Source organism: Coregonus lavaretus, assembly GCF_964263955.1.
Source record: "Coregonus lavaretus genome assembly, contig: HAP1_SCAFFOLD_2529, whole genome shotgun sequence".
Classification (NCBI taxonomy): Eukaryota; Metazoa; Chordata; class Actinopteri; order Salmoniformes; family Salmonidae; genus Coregonus; species Coregonus lavaretus.
Window position 1 is genome coordinate 34,300 of NW_028158599.1, and position 24,805 is coordinate 59,104.

The window sequence follows — 24,805 nt, forward strand, 5'->3', positions numbered from 1 at the left end:
TGTGTGCACTCCCTGGATGAGGAGAGGTAATCTCTATCCTGATTGCCTAGTCACTTTTACCCCTACATACATGTACATATTACCTCAATTACCTCAACTACCTGGTACCCCTGCACATTGACTCAGTACTGGTACTCCTTGTATATAGTCTATTTATTACCTCAACTACCTGATACCCCTGCACATTGACTCAGTACTGGTACTCCTTATAGCCTCATTACTACCTCAACTTCCTGGTACCCTGCACATTGACTCAGTACTCCTTATAGCCTCATTACTACCTCAACTTCCTGGTACCCCTGCACATTGACTCAGTACTCCTTATAGCCTCATTACTACCTCAACTTCCTGGTAACCCTGCACATTGACTCAGTACTGGTACTCCATGTATATAGTCTAGTTATTACCTCAACTACCTGGTACCCCTGCACATTGACTCAGTACTCCTTATAGCCTCATTATTGTTATTTTATTATGTTACTATTTCCTTTTTTTATTTCTAAACTTTTGTGACTTTATAACTCTGCATTGTTGGGAAAGGGCTCGTAAGTAAGCATTTCATGGTAAAGTTTACCACTGTTGTATTCGGCGCATGTGAGAAATACAATTTGATTTGATTTGAAGCTCATGCGCAGAAATACGTCATTGGGTCTAATGGTCGTCTTGTGCCGAACTGCACAGGTGCAGGCCGTCAAATCAAAGTCACTCCTTCGATATAAAGTTGTTTTTGACTAACGTGAAAATGTGTCAGTTTGTTAAACTACTTAAGACAGAACATTTTCAAAATGAACAACTAAGGAAGTCATTTTTACCTCTCATTGACTTCTCAAACCCCAAACCCTGGCCTGGTCTGCATATGTATTCCCAGAAGACATTTTTTACATCAGCAGTTGTCACAAAGTGCTTATATAGAAACCCAGTCTAAAACCACAAAGAGCAAGCAATGCAGATGTAGAAGCACAGTGGCTAGGAAAAACTCCCTAGAAAGGCAGGAACCTAGGAAGAAACCTAGAGAGGAACCAGTCTCTGAGGGGTGGCCAGTCCTCTTCTGGCTATGCTGGGGGGAGATTATAAGAGTACATGGCCATTAAGGCCAAATCGCTCTTCAAGATTTTCAAATGTTCATAGATGACCAGCAGCGTCAAATAATAATCACTGTGGTTATAGAGGGTGCAACACGTTAGCACATCAGGAGTAAATGTCAGTTGGCTGTTCAAAGCCGAGCATTCAGAGGTCAAGACAGCAGGTGTTGTAGAGAGAGAGAAGGAGAGGGAGAGAGAGAGAGAGAGAGAGAGGGTCGAAACAGCAGGTTCGGGACAAGGTCACACGTCCGGTGAACAGGTCAGAGTTCCATATCCGCAGGCAGACCAGTAGAAACTGGATCAGCAGCACGGCAAGGTATCACGTCCGGTGGAGCATGTATCGATACTGATAGGATCGAAAGAAGGGGAGTGCTGCTCTCTGATCAGTTTTCTCCATTAAAATCTTTCCTTATAATTATAATTATTTCACAATACTGACCACGGATCAGCTTCTAGAAAGATATTACTACCTACGGCTGCAAATATTGAGGTAGCTTATTCTAATGCTTACACAATAAAAATGCACTAAATCACAGATTCAGCACATCATTGGGCACATGTTAGGCTACACATCATGAAATATATTGAGACAAATTACAGACAGTAGGCTCCAAGTAGCAAAATAAAACTAAATATATTGAACATGGAATATATTTCAATATGATTGAAATAGGCCTATAGCCTACTGTTTATATTGTAATGCTGTATTCTCGGTTTTCATTTGAAGCATAATTTGTGTATTTCCCTTGTTTGAATCAATTGCAAAGACATTGGCAACTTTGTATTTGTATTCAACTTTGTTCTGAATTTATCGGCATAACAAAGAGACGGATAAACCATGTGATTCTATGTTTAGCGGAGATCTTCTGTGTATAAAGTGACGTGGGAGGGCAAAAAAGCATCTAACGACGCACTTGGCTGTTCTACAAGTGGTCTGAGGCAGGTGTTAGAATATGAGCGTTTTCAAGTGCAACGTTAATAATGATGGTTTTGGGAAACAGCTCAGAGATTTTACAATGCTCCTACGAAGGATCTATCAATAAACTAGATAGATTATAATGATGAACTTGGCCTTAAAATGCTTTTGGGAATCCGGACCCTGGATAAAAAACATCTGCTAAATGTTAAATGACTAAATGACAAAAAAATAAAATGTAAATGTTTTACATACAGATCTCATATTACTGTATGATTATTTTTTAAATATATTTAAATATTGATGTCACAAGTGTATCATTTGTACAGTTCTTCATTTAAAATGTAGTTATTTGTTAGATTTAACTGTGTAAAATCTATTAGTACTACTTACAGTAGGGAAAAAAGTATTTAGTCAGCCACCAATTGTGCATGTTCTCCCACTTAAAAAGATGAGAGAGGCCTGTAATTTTCATCATAGGTACACGTCAACTATGACAGACGAAATGAGAAAAAAAAATCCAGAAAATCACATTGTAGGATTTTTAATGAATTTATTTGCAAATTATGGTGGAAAATAAGCATTTGGTCAATAACAAAAGTTTCTCAATACTTTGTTATATACCCTTTGTTGGCAATGACACAGGTCAAACGTATTCTGTAAGTCTTCACAAGATTTTCACACACTGTTGCTGGTATTTTGGCACATTCCTCCATGCAGATCTCCTCTAGAGCAGTAATGTTTTGGGGCTGTCGCTGGGCAACACGGACTTTCAACTCCCTCCAAAGATTTTCTATGGGGTTGAGATCTGGAGACTGGCTAGGCCAATCCAGGACTTTGAAATGCTTCTTACGAAGCCACTCCTTCGTTGTGTGTTTGGGATCATTGTCATGCTGAAAGACCCAGCCACGTTTCATCTTCAATGCCCTTGCTGATGGAAGGAGGTTTTCACTCAAAATCTCACGATACATGGCCCCATTCATTCTTTCCTTTACACGGATCAGTCGTCCTGGTCCCTTTGCAGAAAAACAGCCCCAAAGCATGATGTTTCCACCCCCATGCTTCACAGTAAGTATGGTGTTCTTTGGATGCAACTCAGCATTCTTTGTCCTCCAAACACGACGATTTGAGTTTTTACCCAAAAGTTCTATTTTGGTTTCATCTGACCATATGACATTCTCCCAATCCTCTTCTGGATCATCCAAATGCACTCTAGCAAACTTCAGACGGGCCTGGACATGTACTGGCTTAAGCAGGGGGAGACGTCTGGCACTGCAGGATTTGAGTCCCTGGCGGCGTAGTGTGTTACTGATGAGAGGCTTTGTTACTTTGGTCCCAGCTCTCTGCAGGTCATTCACTAGGTCCCCCCGTGTGGTTCTGGGATTTTTGCTCACCGTTCTTGTGATCATTTTGACCCCACGGGGTGAGATCTTGCGTGGAGCCCTAGATCGAGTGAGATTATCAGTGGTCTTGTATGTCTTCCATTTCCTAATAAATGCTCTCACAGTTGATTTCTTCAAACCAAGCTGCTTACCTATTGCAGATTCAGTCTTTCCAGCCTGGTGTAGGTCTACAATTTTGTTTCTGGTGTCCTTTGACAGCTCTTTGGTCTTGGCCATAGTGGAGTTTGGAGTGTGACTGTTTGAGGTTGTGGACAGGTGTCTTTTATACTGATAACAAGTTCAAACAGGTGCCATTAATACAGGTAACGAGTGGAGGACAGAGGAGCCTCTTAAAGAAGAAGTTACAGGTCTGTGAGAGCCAGAAATCTTGCTTGATTGTAGGTGACCAAATACTTATTTTACACCATAATTTGCAAATAAATTCATAAAAAATCCTACAATGTGATTTTCTGAATTTTTTTTCCTCAATTTGTCTGTCATAGTTGACATGTACCTATGATGAAAATTACAGGCCTCTCTCATCTTTTTAAGTGGGAGAACTTGCACAATTGGTGGCTGACTAAATACTTTTTCCCCCACTGTATTTCTCTGAGAGTGAGACAGATATATAGCATTTTGCAAAAAAAACATTTGTCTCTCTGAAATGAAGCCATTAATTGATCGATTTTAAAGAAACACATGTCTGTTATTGAAAAACCCCCTGCCATGATTAGATAGAGAGAAAACACAACCATTTATTTGATAATTTCTTTAAACAATAGAAGCTAATTTACTAACATTTCTGAAAATGGATATATAGCATTTTGGAATGAAACTCTTCTTATGTTTCCCCATCTGATCTCAGAGTAGATGAGAGATGTAATGTTTGTCTCTGTTGTGTTGAAGCCCAATCAAGCAGGAGAGACCAGCCTCCCCTGTCCCCAGCTGTGTGTCCATGAAGAGTGACTGGTCTATGGAACCTCCTATAGTGTTTAGAGAGGGAGACTTTTCTACTGAACAAAGGTAAGAAGAACTCATGGGTCATGGTCAGTGAGTTAAACAACACTGTCTCTAGTCATTTCTCCTCTCCCATTTTACCATTTATTTTTGTTGTTTTCATAATCCATAGGCTAATCCTATTTTCCATTTTCATAGTACTAAAACAATATTACACAAACACAACATTCACTTTGAGTGTGTGTGTGTGTGTGTGTGTGTGTGTGTGTGTGTGTGTGTGTATGTGTGTCTGTCAGTGAGTGTGTGTGTGTGTGTGTGTGTGTCAGTGAGTGTGTGTGCACTCCCTGGATGAGGAGATGTCTATCCTGATTGCCTAGTCACATTTACCCCTACCTACATGTACATATTACCTCAATTACCTCATCTACCTGGTACCCCTGCACGTTGACTCATTACTGGTACTCCTTGTATATAGTCCAGTTATTCCCTCAACTACCTTGTACCCTGCACATTGACTCAGTACTGCAACTCCTTATAGCCTCATTACTACCTCAACTACCTGGTACCCTGCACATTGACTCAGTACTCCTTATAGTCTAGTTACTACCTCAACTTCCTGGTACCCCTGCACATTGACTCAGTACTGGTACTCCTTGTATATAGTCTAGTTATTACCTCAACTACCTGGTACCCCTGCACATTGACTCAGTACTGGTACTCCTTGTATATAGTCTAGTTATTACCTCAACTACCTGGTACCCCTGCACATTGACTCAGTACTCCTTATAGTCTCATTATTGTTATTTTATTATGTTACTATTTCCTTTTTTTATTTAGTGAATTTTTGTGACTTTTTAACTCTGCATTGTTGGGAAAGTGCTCGTAAGTAAGCATTTCACGGTAAAGTGTACCACTGTTGTATTCGGCGCATGTGAGAAATACAATTTGATTTGATTTGAAGCTCATGCGCAGAAATACGTCATTGGGTCTAATGGTCCTCTTGTGCCGAACTGCACAGGTGCTGGATGTCAAATCAAAGTCACTCCTTCGATATAAAGTTGTTTTTGACTAACATGAAAATGTGTCAGTTTGTTAAACTACTTAAGACAGAACATTTTCAAAATTAACAACTAAGGAAGTCATTTTTACCTCTCATTGACTTCTCAAACCCCAAACCCTGCCCTGGTCTGCATATGTATTCCCAGAAGACATTTTTTAAATCAGCAGTTGTCACAAAGTGCTTATATAGAAACCCAGTCTAAAACCCCAAAGAGCAAGCAATGCAGATGTAGAAGCACGGTGGCTAGGAAAAACTCCCTGGAAAGGCCGTGTAGTGTCGAGTCAAATGTTGCTAGTTATTGCTGTTAAACAAAGGAGTCCGCTTATACTGAACTTTGATCATAAGGTTTATTCATATCACAAGATTTCAGCATAAGTGTACAGGTGTCCAGATCACCCGGAGAGCAGTGGTTCCCACATTGTAATGGCCGCTCTAACCTCTTCTTCGTTTAAACCCAGTATATATAATCTTCCCCAAAATATGGGTGGCTCCCTCTACTGTCCAATCCCCTGTCTTGTATGGGGCGTCACCCTAAAAACGGCTCTCTTTGAACCTAAATAAACATCCTCTCAGGTTCCACTTAAAACCATTAACAAAGTCATAATCTTAATACACTACATTCCCCCCTTCGAGACTAACTAAAAGTCTCGAAAACAACAGAATAGGATTATGACAAGTAACAATTTATCTTATTGAGTATCTTTAACAATAAACCAAAACACTTTTCTCTGGAGTGTAAATACCTTTCTATGAAATATGAACAAATCTTTATGAAGTGTGAATACATTACTATGAAATATGAACAAATCTTTATGAAGTGTGAATACATTACTATGAAATATGAACAAATCTTTATGGAGTGTAAGAGCGAAAAACCTGTCTGGCAGCCTTCGTTCCAAATATCCATCCATCAATCAAGACAGTAAAATTCTCTTACGGTCCCTCTGCCCCAGGCAACCACCTAGGTACTCCAAATCAATTCATAAATCTTTATCAATGCATTTGAAACTATGATGCAATTAAATACATATGTAAGCCCCAGCAAACAAAATACTATCCAAAATGTCCACTCTCAGGCTGGTCGACCCATCGGACCCTACAGTGGATCTCTATCCCTGCCTAAACTCCATGTCCCTAAGCATTCCCGAAATAAACAAAAACATCTAAGATCCCCACATGTATCCAATAACATCAAATATCATTCTACAAAAATGTATACTTAAGAATATGACACACATTATGTATTACACATTCAAATATGTCTATATTTCATTGCAGACACTGGAATGTAGTCCACTACACTTCATCTCCTCAGCAGTGTCGATCCAATGCATCGTTGATGATGGAATTGGAACATTTCCACACCTTCCTTGTTCCATCTCCTCCTTTCCCTCATATTGTCCTTTCATATTGTCCTTGTTTGAGTATTTCAATCTCTACATATTCCCCCAAATGCTTCTGGAAGAAAAGAAAAGACCAAACAGTGTCTTTTGCAAAACAACACTTTCAAATTAAAACATCAATATCAACTAAGAATATAAAAAATGATATATAAATGTTGTATGAATCACATTATCCTATTTCCCCCCTTTGATTCATAACAACATACTAAAATCCCATTAATATTGAAAAACATTTGAAAAATGATCAAATAATCAAAAAGGATATTTATCCATCAATACTCCATCCAGTCCCACTTGTCCCTCTTTATCCAGATCAGGAACAGTCAACAACGGCATCTGAGTGTTGTCTCCAGGCATCACTACTCCAACCCATCTCAATATCATAGCTTTCTCAAAGGTCAGTAACAAATCACAAAAGAAAACATCACACACAGTGCTATCACAGCTGCTACTAAAATCTGAACCATCACTGCTCCCACTGGGCCTAACTGATCTTGCAACCAAGACTTCGCTGACCATCCAGCTCCTTCAGATCTACCAAATTCATCCCTTATATTCTTCAATGCATTTATAACCCTAGTGATATTATCTGAACTATCTGGAATCAAAGTATAGCTAAAAATGTTACACCATACCATGGAAAAAGTCCAAGTCCCCACTTCTCTCCTAGACTTATCCTCCAATGGTAGGCTTCAAGACTATGAAATGTCGCCATGTCTCTTTTCACCCTATTTCCAAACCTAGATTCAGATTTATCTGTGTCCGGTGCTACCCCTCTTTTAATGGTAAAAACCTCATATGGAAGCTTCAACGTTGACATGTAACAACATCCTGTCCATCCATAGGGTAAGAATGTATATATGCTTTATCACCACAAACCCACCAAATATCTCTAAAATTCCCAATTGTCACATTGCCAGGCAAAATCTGATCTTCCACCATCAAAGTCCTGCTGTTCTTACTAACGGGAACATAAAAAGTAACATTATATTTCTCATCTCTAACCTTATGTTCATGCTTACCCAAAGTCATCATATAATCATCACAATCTGATATTCCCATGAACATACCCTTTCCATCATATGTTTTATTAGAACAAAAACAACTTTTAGCCCTCACTGGTTTCACATCCAATGCTTCAGGGTTCGCTGTTACCTGATTTTCCTTCCCATCTAACAAATTCACATAGGGTAATTCATTTAACCAAGAACACCTAAACCTAGGCTTAAACAAATGTTTTGACAACGACATTATTTTATCTGTTAATGATTGTTGCTGATACAACAGCCATGACAAAGCATAAGATTGACACGTACTTGATAGAGGTTGAGCGACCGTCTCTAAAATGGAACCTCACGTGCCTGGTGCTGGAATTCTCAACAGACATGGACTCTCAAGATTCCTCACTGATCTTACAGAATGAGTTAACTGTTGGAACCAAAGATTCCTACCTGCCCATTCATCTTTAATCTTCAAAACAGAAGAATCAAATCCATATGCCTTCCAATTTAATTTCTCTTTTCCCTAACGAGCGGTATTGATCAGATGTATCTTCTGATGTTATGTTGAAATCAAAGAACTCATCCTGTACCTCCATGATAGTATCTTGCACTATTTCAGATGAATCTATATTCTTCTCTACCACCATCTGCTCTCCTATTTTACCCCTATCCTTACTACCATTGACAGCACTCTCCATCCGTACCATAAACTCCTGAGTCACTCTTGCTACATCCTTTAATTTCAGAAAAGTTGTTGTTGGTGTCTGTGTCATACTTCCTACATTTGTTATTGCCGTCGTACCATTAATCCCTTTCAAAGTTACCATTAAAGTAGTTGATTTAGTTGATGTATTAACACCCTTAACTACTTCTAGTGGGAAAGCTACCGATATCCTCTGTGTATTATTTACAGTTGGAGTGGCTACTGTAATATACTTCTCCTGAACTCCTTTGGTGACTGTGGAAGCTTCAACAGACTTCAAATCTTCCATTATAAGCGTCACTTTACGAATTACATAGCCTTTTAACCAATAATTCTTAACCGGAACACATTTTTATGCTTGCACTAGATAAGTACACATATATTCTCCCTGATCTTTCTCTGTAACATTACGCAAAATAAGTGAACAATCACTCATAACCCTCTTCCACTTCATATCGATGTACAAAATATACTTCCTTTGACTAGGGGGCACAGCTTCTACATCTGGTCCTGATAACAATATTTCTTCTCCATAATTATCTCTCCATGTGGGAGGAACGTCCCCTCCCCCACTCCATCTCTCACAGCTACAAGGAAGATGAGCTGTATCACCCATCCTAACCCTAATAACAGTATTTTCTTCTAAAATTGGTGCAGGAGCTATTGGTTCCCTTGTAATCAAATGTGATATATTTATGGCTTTAATAACTATCAATGTTGAAAGAGTTAAATTGCTCCTCACTGTTGTTATAATAGGCTGAAGTGTTGATGTCATTGTCGTTACTTCATCCATTCTCCCTAAGACTTTTAACTCCTTACTTGTATTTCCATCTATCACCACTAGTTCTCTCTCTCTTACCACTAACTAACATTGAAACTTAGCTTACTGTCTTAGAGTTCCTTCAACCCTAGTTCTCCTAACTTTTTAATCTAATCTTTTCTTCTAACTTTTAAAAAACTTCTTCCACTGATTCATTCACAAAATCCCTTTACCTCCCATTTTTAGATCATGTGATTGGGTAATCCCCTGTCTAGACTTCTTTACACACAGACTTGGCAAACGATCGAACATCTTTTAGCCTAGTTTGAAATCTCTTTCCCCTCTTAGTGTAGGAATGTAACCAAGAATAACAGTCACCCCTTTTAACTTTATTTTTCAGACAGATTGTCTAATAGGCAGTCCAATAGATTATCATAGGAAGAAGGACATTATCTTTTCAAGCAAATATGATTCCCAAAAACCCTACTCTTTTAAAATCTTCTACCAGACAGCCGTCTAGTGTACATCTTATTGTACAGTTCAATTTACACAATGCATCTCTTCCCAACAATGCAATATGTATATGTTCTGATACCAGTATGTTTATTTTAATTTCTCTTTGATTTTTTATAGCAGAGCTCAATTGGTTCCTTAAGAGGAATCAACTGTTTTACTCCCTCAAAACCCTATCCTAATTAGTTAATTTTACATAGTGAGATGTTTAACCTTTTTAGGCTCAACACAGATAAAAGCTTTTCCTTTATTCCTTCTCCTAGTCCTTTTTATTTTCACTTCAATTGTTAGATATTTTTCCTCTCCCTAATCGGTGCTATCAGCTGACACCCCCCTTTGGATCTTCTAGGAACTCTAGAATCCTTGCTCCTTTAAGGGTTCACCTGGAGAACAGGTGATCTTCACTTGCTCCTTTATCTTCCTCAGAAATTTCCTCTGTTGTTTCCTCCTGGCGCATTGCACTCACAGGTAAAGTAACCAACCTGTCCACAATTATAACACTCTTCTGAAAGTTGCTGGAAGTATGGCTTAACTCTTCCTCCCCTTTCTAAGCCTTCTCGTCCTCTTCCTCTCCAATTCTGTGTCTGTCCAGAAACTGGCTGTGGATATGAAACAACTGGTACCGCCCTTGGTGGCTGGTACAATTGCGATTGACCTTGTTCAGTTGAAGCTATAGCAGTGATTGTTGATCTGGTTCACCCTGATTCTTCATAACCAAAGCTTCTCTTCTCCTTCTTATTCTCCACCAGTTGTATTTGATTGAGGTTTCTGAGAGTTTCTTGGTCCTGCTCTTTCTTGTTGTTGACATATCAGTATTCTTCTAAAGGTTATATTCTAAGTTCTGCCCTCGAAATATCATCTTCCATCATCTTCTTACTTTTCTCTCTTTCCTTGGTCTCAATGTATATTTTCTCCTCCAATTCATGGGATCCTTTTCTCAGCAGTTTCTTCTTCTCTTCTGTATCTTCAGCTTCTTGAGTTGTTCCTCCAGTTGTCTTTGTCTCTTCTAAATTATTCCCCTTATCCAGGCATGATATGCATTGGTCTATATCTCTTTCTATTTCTTCTTTGCTAGTCATTGTTGGATAAAATCCTCTTGAATATAAAGCACCTTTAATCTCCAAGTCTTCATCTTTGTCTTCATCTTTCCGAACCTCATTCTTCTCTTAGTTTCCAGACATCTCGGTTTTTTCTTACTTCTGGAGTTTTGGATTTATTTTTATGGTCGTTTCTGCTTGTCCTCTCTCTATTATTCGTTCATCTTCATCTCTGTTGCAATAATCACCCTCCTGGATGATCACCGGAAGCTGAGGATAAACGTCCTCTCTCTATTATTCGACCACTTTCATCATGTTGATGACGTCAGGGTTAAGATTCCCTCTACTAGCTATGGTTGTTCAATGTCAGGCCAACTTTTGTTCCATTTGCCGGATAACCTAGCAATACTTTAGTTAAAGGATTACTATTTTGTACTATATCAACAGGTGTAATTACCTTCATAGTCCTGATGTCCTTTTTCCACATTGTAACAACTCTTTTATATTCCTTTATTGTGGATTATTTTATTTTAGACTATATAGCCTATGGCTTCCTCCCTTTAATTATTAATATAAATTAAAAAATACAAAAAAATAAAAAAATAGTTTTTTCTTCTTGTAAATCTAAACAAAAAATAATCAATTAAAATATGAATATTCAAAAATAATTAATTTAAAAAAGAATTTCCCAATTAAACAATTACTCAATAAATTTATGAATAATCAAAAATAATTTGTTATTTCTATTTCCTATTTTACTAATTTATCAATTAGTGGCTATCTTACCCTTCTTGATTGAAAGTGGTATGTATAATACCTATAATCCAGCAACACTACAGTACTCATAAACCAATTATTTAATAAGCATCCAATTATCTCAATCTTACAGAATAATGTCAGTTCTCGATTCCCAACAGAACTCTAATCAAACCCACTCATTCACATAAACTCCAAAAGGCAATTTTTATTGATCAATTAATCAGTCTTTTGCCAAGTCTTTGTCAAATTGTCATAACATCAAATATCCTGTACTGGAAAGTTTTTTTGTAAACAAAACAGTACTGGCCTGATTTTTGACTCGATCCTCTGTCGCGTCACAATCTGTCACGTGATGTACATGTCAGCACCTCCTCTCTTTCTCTCTCTCTTCTCTCGTCCCATCGTCTCTCATATGACAAAAGAACAGAGAAACAGACAAGAATTTAGCAGTTTATGCAGTCACTGAGCTACTTCAACCATTCATTATTCCTCCAGTCACATTCGCTCTAAGAATTAACTCAGGAATAATTATAGATAGCTCCATAACATTTTTTATTTTATTTATTTACTTAATTATTTATTTTTTTAATCCGTCAACATCTCTCTCTCATTTATCAATTCAATAGGTCACAAAAACAGTTTCATCTTTAAACAACAGCCGATGTAACAACCAGAATACACCATTAGACTCTAAATGTCTAAATCTTTGTAAACAGACAGTTAACAGTCCCGCTGTGACTCAGTTTCTCCTCATAGTCAAACAACATTTAACAGAGCTCACAAAGCATAGAACTTAAATTCTACACACACAAACATAATTTAAGAGGCTTTATTCCATCGCGATGGCCCTCTAAGGTCACATGTTAGCATGTAGCATGTAGCACAATTAGCATTAGCATTTAGCATTAGCATGTATGTAACATGTGGCATTTAACATGTAGCATGTAACCTACATTGCGCCTAAATACCTTTTCCTTTGTCCCTAACTTTATGCTGCCGTGAGTTCTGGATATTCTATGAGAGGTTCCCCCAAACATATACCACGTCGGATACAACATGAGCAGTAACTTGCAATAGAATTTATAACCACTCTCCAGTCCCAGACTGACCCAAAACACATAATGCGTTAGAGGATTTTCGGCCCATCCTAAGATCGCCTCCCTGAGGTCTTTCCAGATTCGCAACGCCCTAATTTGTATACGTATCTCTGCCTTATTCACTTCCATCGATTGTTCTTGAATTCCTATTCAAGCCACATATCTCTACAGACACTCCCCCCTATTTGCGCCGTTTACCAGTGCAAATGAATTTAGAATAGTTATGACAGACCCTTAGTCAACAGCAAATAACAGCACACACAAGTAACACGGTACATCTCCCCAGCGCACACTCAAACAGCCTCCGAACTAACAAATGCCCAAAGTGGTGAGAAACTCACCCTTATCTGGCCATGACTTCAGAACGCTTGGCGGCAATGAATGGAACAAAGGAGAGACGCAGACCGGTCCCAGTTTGGGTGCCATTTTGTAGTGTCGAGTCAAATGTTGCTAGTTATTGCTGTTAAACAAAGGAGTCCGCTTATACTGAACTTTGATCATAAGGTTTATTCATATCACAAGATTTCAGCATAAGTGTACAGGTGTCCAGATCACCCGGAGAGCAGTGGTTCCCACATTGTAATGGCCGCTCTAACCTATTCTTCGTTTAAACCCAGTATATATAATCTTCCCCAAAACATGGGTGGCTCCCTCTACTGTCCAATCCCTTGTCTTGTATGGGGCGTCACCCTAAAAAACGGCTCTCTTTGAACCTAAATAAACATCCTCTCAGGTTCCACTTAAAACCATTAACAAAGTCATAATCTTAATACACTACAGCAGGAACCTAGGAAGAAACCTAGAGAGGAACCAGGCTCTGAGCCAGTCCTCTTCTGGCTGTGCCAGGGGAGATTATAAGAGTACATGGCCATTAAGGCCAAATCGTTCTTCAATATTTTTAAATGTTCATGACCAGCAGGGTCAAATAATAATCACTGTGGTTATAGAGTCTGCAACACGTTAGCACCTCAGGAGTAAATGTCAGTTGGCTGATCATAGCCAAGCATTCAGAGGTCAAGACAGCAGGTGTTGTAGAGAGAGAGAAGGAGAGGGAGAGAGAGAGAGAGAGAGAGGGTCGAAACAGCAGGTTCTCGACAAGGTCACACGTCCGTTGACAGGTCAGAGTGCCATATCCGCAGGCAGACCAGTAGAAACTGGTTCAGCAGCACGGCAAGGTATCACGTCCGGTGGAGCATGTATCGATACTGATAGGATCGGAAGAAGGGGAGTGCTGCTCTCTGATCAGTTTTCTCCATTAAAATCTTTCCTTAACATTATAATTATTTCACAATGCTGACCATGGATCAGCTTCTAGAACGATATTACTACCTACGGCTGCAAATATTGAGGTAGTTTATTCTAATGCTTACACAATAAAAATGCACTAAATCACAGATTCAGCACATCATTGGGCACATGTTAGGCTACACTTCATGAAATATATTGAGACAAATTACAGACAGTAGCCTACAAGTAGCAAAATAAAACTAAATATATTGAACATTGAATATATTCCAATATGATTGAAATAGGTCTATAGCCTACTGTTTATATTTTAATGCAGTCATCTCGGTTTTCATTTGAAGCAAATTTTATACGTCCCTTGTTTGAATCAATTGCAAAGACATTGGCAACTTTGTATTTGAACCAAACTTTGTTCTGAATTTATCGGTGGTCACAGAGAGATGGATAACCATGTGATTCTATGTTTAGCGGAGATCTTCTGTGTATAAAGTGACGTGGGAGGGCAAAAAAGCATCTAACAACGCACTTGGCTGTTCTACAAGTGGTCTGAGGCAGGTGTTAGAATATGAGCGTTTTCAAGTGCAACGTTAATAACGATGGTTTTGGGAAACAGCTCAGAGATTTAACAATGCTCCTACGAAGGTTCTAACGATTAACTTAGCCTTAAAATGCTTTTGGGATACCAGGCCCTGGACAAAAACATCTGCTAAATTCAAAGGTAAATGTTTTACATACAGATCTCATATTACTGGAAACATTTTTATATTGATGTTACAAATGTATCATGTGTACAGTTCTTTATAAAAAATGTAGTTATTTGTTACATTTGACTGTGTAAAACCTAGCAGTACTACTTATATCTCTGAGAGTGCGGCAGATGTACATTCAAGAATTAGTTGTCACTGTGTTAACCACAACCAACATGCTGTATCTCTGTTTAGGGGTTAGTGGTCTAAAATGAGTCTGTCTGGGGAGAGAGAGGACCAATTTTCTACTCTGAGACGCTTTTTGGATACGTGCCCAGATCTCAAAATATTGTTTTAAAAAATGAATAATTTTTGTTTGACATAATAAAAAAAGAATATTACTAATGTACCCGACTTTAAAGACTTGGTTTAGTTTATTGTGTGGCAGTGCTCATGTCCGCGTTCTGGAACTGTCCGCGTCCCCGTACGGTTTGGCGCCAAGCATATTGTCCAGTTACGCGCAGAGTGGTCTGAGGTGATGTTGGGGAACAACGACAGAGTTCGTTACAGTGTTGAGACGCCGAAGTTTATTGTTGAATTTGCTTTTTGCTTAATGATCAGTGACAGCATGAGTGTAGCCAGATCCTTTTCACTCGCTAGTCTTGTTTAATTGTGTGGTTCACCGGATTCGTCATCATCCTCGAGGGACAGATGAACGACCTGCTAGCTAGCCAAGCTAGTCGGTACAGCTAGCTAAGCCATCTACTCTACCAGCAGCATCCTAGTTATCCTGGCTACCACTACATCATCACCGGCTGCCTGCATTTCTTGTGGACCGATGGAGCTCCCGGGTTGTTTCTTCCACCTGTTAAATACCGTGGAGGGCTTCTCCCTCTCTCTTGATGGATGCTGGCCTACGCTCCCTCTGTCCGGTTCTCCCCTCTTCACTAGATGGACGGTAACTTTAGTGTTTAACCCCTCTGTGTCCAAGGACTGAACTTTTGAATATTATTTTCGGGGCGCCTCAAGTGAAATTTTTTACAACGTTTATTTCTGATAAAATTAGTTCATTGCATCCGCCATGGAGCCCAGTTTCATAATATTACCTTCTGTCCCTGGTTATGAAGTAATTGCGAAAAAACTGGCCTTATGTCTGGGCATTTTTCACCCTGCCAGCTCCTATTAGTTCTATTGAGCTCCGTGACACCGACTCGCCTTCAGAACGTTCTATTCCCAGCCCATTGTTCTGCGTCACAATGCCAGCTTCACTGTTGTTATCAATGAGACCTGCCTGCATTTACCCTGTAGGTTTACCTCAGGTAACTGATTATTAACAAGGTTACAGCTACTTGGTGAGCGTGCACACTGTTCACCCGAGTACATGTTGTGGTCATCAATAGTGAGGTGAGACACAGTTTACGAAGCGATGGCTGGCGGATAGCCATCAAACATTAAACATTTTCTTGTCATGGTTAACCATATTTGTTTTAAGAAAAAAGTGTACAATCTAAATAAAACGCATGACCCTGTCCTCTTTTTCAAGATGTGGGCGATTTAAACAGCCAGAATATTTTTTTAAATTAAGAAATAACCTTTTCTTTGAGGACTTGTTGTTTCGAAATGGCTGCTGGGTAATTTGATATGCATTGAAATCTTCGTTCGTAGGCATCAAATTGAGCGAAAACTGCGCAGGTTCACTGAGTTGCAAACCAAATGGATATAATGGGGTGATTGTTGTCTAATCGGGTGGTCTAGCTAATGGATTTGTAGATCTGACGCAGTTGCTACCTCAGATTATGAGCCTAGCAAGTGTCATTAATGAATTATATAGTACCCACATTCGGCCACAAGGAGGAGCAAGAGTGCCATAAACCCATACTGTGTTTTGCCATATAAACCATAAACCTAACAATCAATCAAATGTATTTATAAACAGGGGTGCACATACCTTTTTCAGTGAGTTACTCAGGGTCAACAGCAGGCTTTGGGTCAAATGTCTCTGTGGTTTGACAGGTGAATGTGCATCAGGGCTGAGAGACGAGCATGTGACAGACGAGATCTGTGCTTGGTTTTTATTATGTTGAGATGTGAGAATCCCCTCTCACAAGCTGCACTGCTTAAAGGCAGTGTAAGAGACAGCTTAAACACCTTGTTGATATTGGAGTAAGCATCTGGTTTACTTGTATTTACTATTTGGACCAAGTCATACACAGAAGAGGCTCCCAGGCGTTTTCCTGCCTGCTTTAAGCGCATCCATTCTGTCACAGTGGTATCTTTGTCAAGTTGCAAGGTGGCCTCATATTTCTTGAGAATGTTGCAAACTGTTGTGTTTCCAAAACTGTGTAGGTCTTGCATTTCCTGAGGCCATGTTGAAGGATCAAATACTAAGAAATGATCACATGACTTGAGGGAGTCATATCTGATTTCAAACTCTTCAATTAACCCCCTGAGTAAGTGTGTCTTGATTCTGTCAGCATCAGCATTGGAAACAGTGTGTGCCCTGTGGCTTTCACCATCAAGCAGAAGTGTGAACTGTCCAATGGCCACCATGAGTTCATCCTTACATTCTCCAATGGTCAGCTTTTCCTTCTGAAACCTAATGGATGTGGTCTTCAAAATGTTGCAAATGTCAAGCATGTTTGACAGAAAGCACTGAACACGCTCTGTGCAGAAATGCTGCAAGTCACTGTTATCGCTCGTAACCAGTTGCATTTTAATGACTGGCAATAGTCTTGATATTTTTAAGTGTTTCATGCCTCCATGCAGACCATCTGATATTATGAAACTTACCCAGTTTCACAAAGGAGATCCCATTTTCTTCACATAGCTTATTCAGTGCAGCAGTTTTTTTTGCTCCACCTTTTTGTTAATAAAACTGCAGCAGCTTGACCACAGAGTGATTTAAATGTCTCACAGTAAGGAACATTGCGATCAGCTGATTTCGCGCAATTCTCCAGTGTGTGTGCGGTGCACAGAATGTGCACAAGGGAGTCTCCAACCGCAGCAAGTTGCCGGAGTTTTGGCACAACGCCGTTGTAGATACCTACGTTAACAGCAGCCCCGTCTGTGCACACAGCGACCAACTTTGTTGTCCAGTCATCCAAGCCTGTGTCCTGGAAAAGTCTCACAAGTCCGTCTGTTATGGCCTGCGCGGTTCGGTCAGCACCCAATTCAATCAGTCCAATAAAGTCCGAAGTAAACTCTCTGTTGCTGGACACAGACACTATGTAAACGATTTCCTGCTCAGTTTTTGTGATGTCCTCAGATCCATCAAAAAGCAGCAACTTGGCTCGTAACTCCCCGCTGATGGTGTGAGCGATGCTCTGCATGATCCGTGTGCCCCCTTCACGTGAATTATATGCACCTCCGACATTTACTCCTAGCTGCTTCAGTAAAGGAACATCCTCAGAATAGGAAGACATGGGACGTGCGTGTTTAGCTTTATGGAAGGCGAGGAGATAAATATTAAACAGAGCTTGCCGCTGTTCTTCATTCAGCTTGTCTCACCATCTGGCAAGTGGGCGACTGGACATTTCTTCTCGGCTAGCTTAGCAATGGCTTGCGCCATATTCGTGTGCTCCTTGCTCTTTTCATGTTTGTCAAATAAAGGATGGTTGAAATTCTTTGAGCCTTTATAAAATGCACCCGTTTTGTCTGCTAGATGTGGATTTGAGCGGCAAATCTTGCACCACATTTCAGTGCGCTCATCGTTAGCTTCAAGCCACTGCACATCTTGGAGCCACTTTTCCGGAAAAAGTATTTTCTTCGGCTCTGGCTCCAGTTGGCGTTTCTTTGTAGGTGGCGAAACGCCAAAGAAGCTGCTTAATGTCTGTTGCTTTTTGGACATCCCTGACAGTAGTTGACAAGCAACATGTCACGCAAAGGCGCGTAGTAACACAAGTGGCATTACGCATTCCTGAATTTTGTCGCGCTTGCGTACCTGCATACCAGTTATGTGCACCCCTGTTTATAAAGCCCTTTTTACACCAGCAGATGTCACAAAGTGCTATACAGAAACTCTTACCCTACTTATAACCTATTTTAGCCGTAACCCTAACCCCTAAATTTAGGGTAGGGTGGCCTAAAACACTTTTAGAACCTATTTTAGTAATAATATTATCTTAGTAAATACAATTATAGTATTAAATAGCATTTTGATTATTTTGTTGTTATTTTATTATATGTATAATTGCAAGACAGAATACTTGATAAATAAGACACATTTGTTTTATTTTTCAAATGTGGTTTGAATTGGGTGACCTAGTAACCTCTGTGTGAAAGTCCAGCACACTTTATTTCTCAGCTGCCTCACCAATGTCTGTATGTGAATTAATAACTTTTAATTGCTAAATATTTCCGATAGATGGCAGCATAAGACAACGAAGCATCAGTTATAGGCTACAAGCAGCAATATGATTGACATAAAATATTATGCAACCAAATACTATATGTCCCATGATTTTCTAAGATGGTCACTCATTACTTTAGTTAGCTATATATCTCGTATTAGGCCTGTGATGCTTTTGGAAGAGCAACAAAATAGTGACTATAGCAGGTTTTGAACCCCGGGTAAATAATCACTAGTCAGATGCACTAACCTCAACCCTAATTTACATGCATTATAGAAAATAATCTTAATATCTGATATTGGGAGTAAATAACCTCGGAATAGAAAAGACAAGAGTGCATCTTCCAGCCCACCAATAAATTACATCAAATCAAATCAAATATTATTTGTCACATACACATGTTTAGCAGATGTTATAGCGGGTGTAGCGAAATGCTTCTGCTTCTAGCTCCGACAGTGCAGTAATATCTAACAAGTAATATCTAACAATTTCACAACATATACCTAATACACACAAATCTAAGTAAGGAATGGAATTTAAGAATATATACATATATGGACAAGCAATGACAGAGCGTCATGGACTAAGATACAGTAGTATATTATAGAATACAGTATATACATATGAGATGAGTAGTGCAAGATATGTAAACATTATTAAAGTGACTAGTGTTCCATTTCTTAAAGTGGCCAATGATTTCAATAGGCAGCAGCAGCCTCTAATGTGCTAGTGATGGCTATTTAACAGTCTGATGGCCTTGAGATAGAAGCTGTTTTTCAGTCTCTCAGTCCCAGCTTTGATGCACTTGTACTGACCTCGCTATTGGATGATAGCGGGGTGAACAGGCAGTGGCTCAGGTGGTTGATGAATCTGACAATGACTGTACTAGGAAAATACGTTTTTCTCGACCAGAGGTGACTAAATTAATGTTCAGGCTTATTGCGTTAGCAGTGTGGAAAGGGACAGTAAAAAGCGTGTGCAGGAGTTTTCCTGTGAGAGGGTGTGGTGGTGTATCCAGGGAGAAAACTAAACTAACCTTCTGAAATGTCATTCGTGGTCTTATGCTGCCATCTATTGGAATTATTTAGCAACTGCAGTAGTACTGAATAAAATGTACATCCTTATTAAAGTAGTAATTACTCAGAATTGCAAAATAAGACATTTTCTAGTTCATTTTACCACTTACAACAATAAAATGACAATTTATAGCATAACACAAAGAAACTTACATAAACCAAAAACAACATACATTTTGTTATGTATTTAGATGGGTGACATTATCTGCCAAAGTAACACCTCGATCGAGCGTTCTTTTTTATTATTATTACTGTGTAAAACCTAGCAGTACTACTTATTTCTCTGAGAGTGAGGCAGATATATATTATTACTGTGTAAAACCTAGCAGTACTACTTATTTCTCTGAGAGTGAGGCAGATATATATTTTTACTGTGTAAAACCTAGCAGTACTACTTATTTCTCTGAGAGTGAGGCAGATATATATTATTACTGTGTAAAACCTAGCAGTACTACTTATTTCTCAGAGAGTGAGGCAGATATATATTATTACTGTGTAAAACCTAGCAGTACTACTTATTTCTCTGAGAGTGAGGCAGATATATATTATTACTGTGTAAAACCTAGCAGTACTATTTATTTCTCTGAGAGTGAGGCAGATATATATATTATGACTGTGTAAAACCTAGCAGTACTACTTATTTCTCTGAGAGTGAGGCAGATATGTAGTATTTAGCAAAAAACATGATTCTTGGTCTCTCTGAAATGAAACCATCAAGTGATAGATTTTAAGCAAACACATGTCTGTCATTGAACAACCCCATACCATGATTAGCTAGTGAAAAAACACACCAATCTCTTTCATAATTTCTTTAAACTATAAAAGCTAATTTACTAACATTTCTGAAAATGGATATATAGCGTTTTGGAATGAAACTATTGTTTCCCCATCTGAGCTCAGAGTAGATGAGAGACGTAATGTTTGTCTCTGTTGTGTTGAAGCCCAATCAAGCAGGAGAGACCAGCCTCCCCTGTACCCAGCTGTGTGTCCATGAAGAGTGACCGGTCTATGAGTTGTCCTATAACGTTTAGAGAGGGAGACTTTTCTACTGAACAAAGGTAAGAAGAACTCATGGGTCATGGTCAGTGAGTTAAACAACACTGTCTCTAGTCATTTCTCCTCTCCCATTTTACCATTTATTTTTGTTGTTTTCATAATCCATAGGCTAAACCTTTTTTCCATTTTCATAGTCCTGAAAAAATATTAAACTAACACAACATTCCCTCCCTGTGTGTGTGTGTGTGTGTGTGTGTGTGTGTGTGTGTGTTTGTGTGTGTGTGTGTACTCCCTGGATGAGGATATGTAATCTGATGTTTTGTCCACAGAAACCAACAGGAGAGATCAGAGTCAGAGATTCTCAGTGGTCAGTCTTCCCAGAGTCATCAAACAGACCTGGCCTCCATATTCAGTGTATGTGGTCCTGTTATGTACATTTGTTTTTGTTTACCTCAAGTAAAGTTGATCTGTCAATCATTCATTCATGTGTTAATGAGAAAGCATTTCTTCTCTTGCTTAACTTATTTACTTGATTTATTTCAGTTGCTTGAAGAGAATATTATGACATTTGTGAAGAACGAGCTGAAGATGTTCAAGAGGATTCTTAGTCCAGAACTCCCAGAAGGCTTTGAGAGTCAGAAGCAGGATAAGGAAGTGGTGGATGCTGAAGATGAGAAGCAGGAGAGCAGTGCCAGAGAGGGGGCTCTGAAGATCACACTGCACGTCCTGAGGAAAATGAACCAGAAGGAGCTTGCTGACACACTGGAGAAAAGTAAGAGCTTTCTGCCTCATGTTGAATGCTGTTTTAGAGCATTTAAAAGCTGTAGCTAAAGTACAGCTAAAGTAGCTGTGTAACTCAATGATATTGTAGCAGCCTTAACACAACACCTAGTGTCCTCATCAAGTAGCAGCAGGGATGTGTTGTGGTGATTAATTTAGAGAGAGAGAGAGAGAGAGAGAGAGAGAGAGAGAGAGAGAGAGAGAGAGAGAGAGAGAGAGAGATATTTAATAATACCATCAATAATGATATAAATCAGTCACACCAGTCTGTAATGCATTATGAAAACAGTTAAGTGAGTAAATGATTGCAATTTAATCTTTAGAAAACATCCTTACAATACTGTAGGCATTAAAACAGACTTAATATTAATATCCTCTGTGTTATTTCTTCATTCAGATGAGCTTGCTGTGATTTGCCAACGTGAACTCAAATCTAATCTAAAGAAGAAGTTTCAATGTGTATTTGAGGGGATCGCTAAACAAGGAAACCCAACACTTCTCAATAAGATCTACACAGAGCTCTACATCACAGAGGGTGGAACAGGAGAGGTCAATAATGAACATGAGCTGAGACAGATTGAGACAACAACCAGGAAGCAAGCAAGACCAGAGTCTGCAATCAAATGTAACGACATCTTCAAACCCTTAACTGGACAAGACAAACCTATCAGGACTGTGCTGACAAAGGGAGTCGCTGGCATTGGAAAAACAGTCTCTGTGCAGAAGTTCATTCTGGACTGGGCTGAAGGAAAAGCAAATCAGGATGTCCAATTTGTATTTTCATTCCCTTTTCGGGAGCTGAATTTGATGAAAGTTGAAAAACAAACTTTGATTGAACTTCTCAATCACTTCTCAATCGAAACCAAAGAATCAAGAATCTCCAACTACGACAAGTACAAAGTTCTGTTCATCTTTGATGGTCTGGATGAGTGCCGACTGCCCTTAGACTTCCAGAAGAACAAGATTTGTTTTGACGTCACAGAGTCAACCTCAGTGGATGTTCTGCTGACAAATCTCATCAAGGGAAATCTGCTTCCCTCTGCTCTCCTCTGGATAACTACCCGACCTGCAGCAGCCAATAAGATCCCTTCAGTGTGTGTTGACCAGGTGGCAGAGGTACGAGGGTTCAATGATCCACAGAAGGAGGAGTACTTCAGGAAAAGATTCATTGATGAGGACCTGGCCAGCAGAATCATCTCACACATAAAGACATCAAGGAGCCTCCACATCATGTGCCACATTCCAGTCTTCTGTTGGATTTCTGCAACAGTCCTTGAACACATGCTGAAACATAAGACAGAAGAGATGCCCAAGACTCTGACTGAGATGTACTCACACCTTGTGGAGTTTCATACCAAACAGAAGAATGAAAAGTATATTGGGAAAGAAGAGATAGGTCCACACTGGAATAAAGAGAGCATTCTGTCACTGGGAAAACTGGCTTTTCAACAGCTTGTGAAGGGCAATCTGATTTTCTATGAAGAAGACCTTAGCAAGGCTGGCATTGATGTCAATGAAGCCTCAGTGTACTCAGGATTGTGCACACAGCTCTTTAAAGAGGAATGTGGGCTGTACCAGGACAAGGTGTACTGCTTCGTTCATCTGAGCATTCAGGAGTTTCTGGCTGCTGTATATGTGTTCCTCTCATTCATCAACAACAATGAGAATCTAATGGCCAAACCGCACGTTACTGAAGTTACTGTCTACAAGAGTGCTGTGGATAAAGCCTTACAAAGTGAGACAGGAAACCTGGACCTTTTCCTCCGCTTCCTACTGGGCCTCTCACTGAAGTCCAATCAGAAGCACTTACGAGGTCTACTGACAAAGAAAAGAAGCAGCTCACAGAGCCATGAAGAAACAGTGAAGTACATCAAGGAGAAGATCAGGGAGAATCCCTCTCCAGAGAGGTGCATCAATCTGTTCCACTGTCTGAATGAACTGAATGACCATTCTCTAGTGGAGGAGATCCAAAGCTACCTGAGCTCAGGAAGTCTCTCAGAAGCCGAACTGTCACCTGCACAGTGGTCAGCTCTGGTCTTTGTGTTGCTGACTTCAGAAAAGGAGCTGGATGTGTTTGACCTGAAGAAATACTCCAGATCAGAGGAAGGTCTTCTGAGGCTGCTGCCAGTGGTCAAAGCCTCCAGAGCTGCTCTGTGAGTACATAACATGACATTTAAGTACTAATCATCACGAAGAAATATTCAGTTTAGAGAAATATATGTATTATAATATGTATATAATATATAATATTAAATAGAAAAACGTACTGAATCAGTGCATTGGTGTTCACATTAGTATAACAATATGACCATGCAATTCTAAAAACCAAATGCATCTGCCAATGTCCTTCTACACTACTGGTGTTAAATTAACAGTGTGTTTGTGAAATCATGATGATCTCTTTGCAGGCTGTCAGGCTGTGGAGTCACAGAGAAAGGCTGTGCTTCTCTGGTCTCAGCTCTGAGGTCAAACCCCTCACACCTGAGAGAGCTGGATCTGAGTAACAATGTCCTGAAGGATTCAGGAGTGAAGCTGCTCTCTGCTGTCCTGGGGAATCCCCACTGTAAACTGGAGACTCTGAGGTCAGTATTCCTGTATCACTCAATGAACACACACACACTGGACACACACTGGACACACACACACTGGACACACACACACACACACACACTGGACACACACACACACACACACTGGACACAAGCACATGACACACACACACACACAAATGATGTGTGTGTGTGTCATGTCAAATTAATTTAGTAGTGTTTAGAAACATGTTATCTACTGTTAATAATGATACATTAATTCATTTATGTATAGTACCAGTCAAAAGTTTGGACACACCTACTCATTCAAGGTTTTTTCTTTATTTAAAAAAAAAATTACATTGTAAAATAATAGTGAAGACATCAAAACTATGAAATAACACATATGGAATCATGTAGTAACCAATAAAGTGTTAAACAAATGAAAATATATTTTATATTTGAATTTTTTCAA

General features: G+C 39.4%; 1 protein-coding gene across 1 annotated transcript; it reads left to right on the forward strand.

Annotated features, from left to right (window-relative positions):
- Positions 1-22,199: 22,199 nt before the first annotated feature.
- Positions 22,200-23,959, forward strand: LOC311123782 (NLR family CARD domain-containing protein 3-like; the record flags this gene model as incomplete). Its single annotated transcript, XM_084198013.1, has 1 exon — positions 22,200-23,959. A coding segment is annotated over one exon (1,760 nt), but the record flags the coding sequence as incomplete, so codon positions are not given.
- Positions 23,960-24,805: the final 846 nt, after the last annotated feature.